At 40.8% G+C, this 4,314-nt stretch overlaps 1 protein-coding gene across 1 annotated transcript; it reads left to right on the forward strand.

Moving 5' to 3' along the window:
• The first annotated feature begins 2,841 nt into the window (after positions 1 to 2,841).
• On the forward strand, positions 2,842 to 3,390 carry LOC131217541 (serine/arginine-rich splicing factor SC35-like). Its single transcript, XM_058212476.1, has one exon. The coding sequence runs from the start codon at positions 2,842 to 2,844 to the stop codon at positions 3,388 to 3,390; it is 549 nt and encodes a 182-aa protein (XP_058068459.1).
• Positions 3,391 to 4,314: the final 924 nt, after the last annotated feature.

A 4,314-nucleotide genomic window follows, 5' to 3' on the forward strand; every position in this document is an offset into this window, starting at 1 on the left:
TGAAAACCCTATTGCCCAACTTTTACTTTGCCCAAACTTTGGTGGGCCATGACAAAAGAAAATAGTTTCCTACCTTGATTTGCATCTCTCTTTGCTATGGCTCACCAGAGTTTTAAATCAGGGTGAAAATTGGTCCCTGGGAGTTTCATGGGATGCCTCATCACATGGACCATTGGAATCAGAGGACCATGACACGTGCGTAAAGGTGCGCACGTGCACAAGTGAGCATGCCTTTATATATACCCACACCTATTTCAAATGAGCATCGGATAGTTTCCAATGTGTTTGAAATTAATAATTCTAATCCGGAAGAAAATTGAAAAAATGGTACAATTGAATAAGCTTTTGTGTGATCTTTAAGATTGCTCCCAATTTGACAAGAGTCTTTTACCTTCGACCATTTGTTTAAGACATCACATCATATTTCCTCCATGGCTGACTAAATTTCCAATCATTGGATGGATGGACCTGATCATACAATAATGTGCTACAATTTTACAATTCGTCAGCTTCTACTTTTGTTCTCTTTAAGATTTCCTTCAAGCATCTTTGTACTTCTATAAACATAGATATTTTCTTACTATTTCATGTTCCAATGCATTTCCATTCATATTGTAAATATTATGTAATTTTTTGTAGGTTTAAATAAAATAAAATAAAATTACAAATTAGGAAACATTCTACATTGTATTCATCACAATGCTTCTCCTTTACTTGCATAGTATGTGTGGAGTACTAGTAGAAAATCTGATATATGAGCGCCAAAAAACACGTTTCATTTAAAACATGTTGGACAAGAGCAACAAATTAAGTTTCCCAGGTTAAACCTTAGTGGGTGTTTCCTTACCCGTGGGGCCACCTTGATGAATGTGTTGTGTATCCACGTTGCATAATAAAATTTTTAGCTCATTTTAGGGTATAGACCAAAAAATAAGCGGACCCAACCGCAAGAAATAATCATCATTCAATGCCCACCATTAAAAACTTCCTAGGCCCACTATAATGTTTTGCCATCCAATCTGTTGATAAGGTCATCGATATGGATGAAGGGAAAACACAAATATCAAGTTGATTCAAAACTTTTGCAGCTCATTGTTGTACCATATTTCTAACTGTTCATAGGAAACCCAATTGGAAAAGACGTGTTATAGAAGGAGAAAGATATATCATGCTAAGGATATTTAAGGTCATCGATACTTAGAGTGCTTTTTATGAACAGTTAGAGTGCTTTTTGTGAAATTCCTTCTTGTTATTTCCTATAGTATGCTAAGGTCATCGATACTTAGAGTGTTTTTTTATGAAATCACAACTATTAAGATGACAAGTCAGGGAGCAATTGAAAGGAATTGAAAGCAAACCAAGTGGCCGAGAGTCATCTAAGAGGTCAACCGAGTAGCCGAGTGAAATGCGGTCGAGTTAGCAAGGAGGCCTAGAGTAGTTACCTGGATAGGTGGCAAGGAAGTCTCCAGAAGGTCATGTAGTGCTGAAACAATTACAACAACTACTAGAATTTTGGGAAGCATCCAAAAGCTTGGTAATGCTGAAATGGCTATAGCAACCGTCGAAATGTGAGAAGTATCTGGATGCCCAGCTTAAAGCTATAAATAATAATGGAAGTTAGTAGACGTAATCATCTCATACCAATCAAACAAACCAAATCAAATTTATCTTTCAATTATCTTATGCTCTTTAGCATTATCCTTACCATTACCAGTCAATTCCATTCCGTAGTGTAATAAGCTTTTCACATTCCTTATTGTAATCCACAGCGGTAATCAAATAGCTGTTAAACTTTATTTGTAATTTGAGTTTACACTCATATGTTGGATTTAGTTTAAGTATCATGCAGAGTTCTCCATCCAAAAAGGTGTTTTGCAGCTGTTCTCGATGACTGACTGTAAGAATTTCCTTCTTGTTATTTTTTTATCTGTATCGAAAAGTCTTTTCATACAGAAAGCAAATATGTAACCTATTTTCAAATGACGAACCCTACCCTTTAACTATCGCCTGGTCATCATTTAAAACACTATGCGAGTGGCTGAATAAGTGACTGATCTTACTCAATCTTGGTCACATGATACGTATATGCCTATCTTGGCACTTAGGGTCATGGTTGTTCGATTTAAATTGAGCCACACATTCAATTCGGGCACACCTGCACTTATCATGTGACTGCATCTGAAAACCAAAGGTGGCAACACCCACATAAAGTTTTTATTAGTCAGTTGTTACTATTTCATGTTCTGTGGTCCATTTGAGATTTTGATCTGCTTAATTTTTAGGTCAATGGCCTAAATTGAGCAGAAAAACTTGACGGGTGGTGTGGATATATAACATATACATCAAGGTGGGCCCCATGGTCAGGAAATGGCCCACTAAGTGTTACCGCCATTAATGCCTAATCTGCTCACACTGGACACAGGATTTATGGACGATGGAAATAGATAAGGATTGTGTACTGAGTTATACAGGCCCACTATGATGTATGTGTTTTGCCTACGTTGTCCATCTATTGCCAGATCCATTTAGGGCATGATCCCAAAATTGAGGCATATCCAAAGCTTAAGTGGACCGACCAAAGGCTTTGGCACGAACTTCCTGCACTGGTCTAGACTTCTCCTTGAAGTGTCAATCTTATGCAAATGGAGTCGGGAGTTTCACCTTCCACGTAAGTGCTCTACAAAGTCCTTAGAGTTCTGGGAGTTCCGCTTTCTGCGCACTCCGTCTTCCGCACAACTTTTAGAGGAGCATTCTCAGGAAGGTCCGGGATCAAGATTATATAGCTTTGCTAAGGAACCGAGGCTGGAATGCCCTAGCCGTAGTAGGCCCTTTCCATTAACCATGGAGGCTCCCCTACGGGGGAGACTCGGAGAAGGAAACAGTCGTATAACAAAGCCAGTTTTTACGCTCCTGGCATCTACAAACAGGGGCTTCACCCTATTTGTGGCAAACCTCCCTTACGATTGTAACTATGAGGATACTTACAGGATATTCCAGTGGTATGGAAATGTAACTGATGTCTATATTCCACAATTCCCTAATTCCCCAAAACTGAGAGGCTATGCCTATGTGAGATTCCAGTATGAAGACAAAGGGAGAGCAGCCATGGGTGTTCTTGACGCCCGCAGAATTGATGGACGCATTGTGCAGGTGATGGTGGCCAAACCCAGAGGTAACTCTTCTTCTAGCCTTCCTCGATCCCCTCCTTTCGCACCCAACCCTTGTCCTGTCGCACCCGACCCTGGCCCTGTTCCCCTTAACCGATCTTTTGCAGAAACCTTGCGAAATAACATTTATAAAGAACCTCGGATGCCCTCCTTGCCAAAGACTCAGCTAGACATTGATAATGTCACAACTATAGTTGATAACGGAGAAGTGCGATTAAAATAGAGTCAATTACGGCTAGCGTTGGTAGGGCGCGCCTCATTAGCATTGGTTTCAATTCTCCATTTGATTGAACAGATTAGGAAATCGGCCTTTGGCGCTTCAGCAATTGATGTTGTTTGAATATCCCCAATTCTGTTCCAAATCTCCTTTAAATCTAAACTAGAACTCCTCCAATTTATGGCTAAGTTAGAGTTACATAATATGATGGGGCTGGAAGATATCTATCCATAGTCCCCAACAGACACATTGGGGGCATAGGGCTTCTGGATGAGATTGTACAGGATTCCAGCACACGCCTGGATCGAAATGGTGATTAATGATCTAGGAAGCTATTTTGGGCAAATTATTAAAGTTGACACAAATAGTAGCCTTAGATTATTCTAGCTGTTTGTCAAGGTCAAAATCTGCCTTAAACCTGGTGTCAACCTGAAGCAGGTCCTAAAACTGGTGGTAGATGACAAGGTCTTCCCAATTGTCGTGCTGCTGGAAACACCTGATCTATTTGTTGTGCCCACGAGCTTCCTCAGGCCTAAGGAGATGGCCCAAAAGCGGGATGAGACTACCTAAGAATGGGTAGACAAATTTCAGCCTGGGAAAGTTTGGCCAGATAGTATGCAACCCAGATGTTCGATCAAAGGAGGGGTGTTGTGAGTCGTCTCCCACTCCCATGGTTTTGCCATTAGTTCCTTTTCGCAGCATGATTAGGACTAGACAAACTCTGACTAGCACCAGTCAGATCCTGGGGTCGCCCTCAACCCCTCCCGATGCACAGCAATGTCAACTTCTAAGCACCATTAGTAGTGAGCCAACTACTACAACTTTAGAGTTAGAGCAAGGAAACTCTATCCAATGGTGTCATTGCCAAGGGAGCCCGTTATTCATAGTCCACCTATCCCTGTCACTGTTGATAACCAATGCATGAACTCC

This window comes from Magnolia sinica, chromosome 10 (assembly GCF_029962835.1).
Source record: "Magnolia sinica isolate HGM2019 chromosome 10, MsV1, whole genome shotgun sequence".
NCBI lineage: Eukaryota > Viridiplantae > Streptophyta > Magnoliopsida > Magnoliales > Magnoliaceae > Magnolia > Magnolia sinica.

Excerpts from the sequence above, each read along its gene's own strand:
- LOC131217541 (XM_058212476.1), top strand. The coding sequence starts at position 2,842 with ATGGAGGCTCCCCTACGGGGGAGACTCGGAGAAGGAAACAGTCGTATA.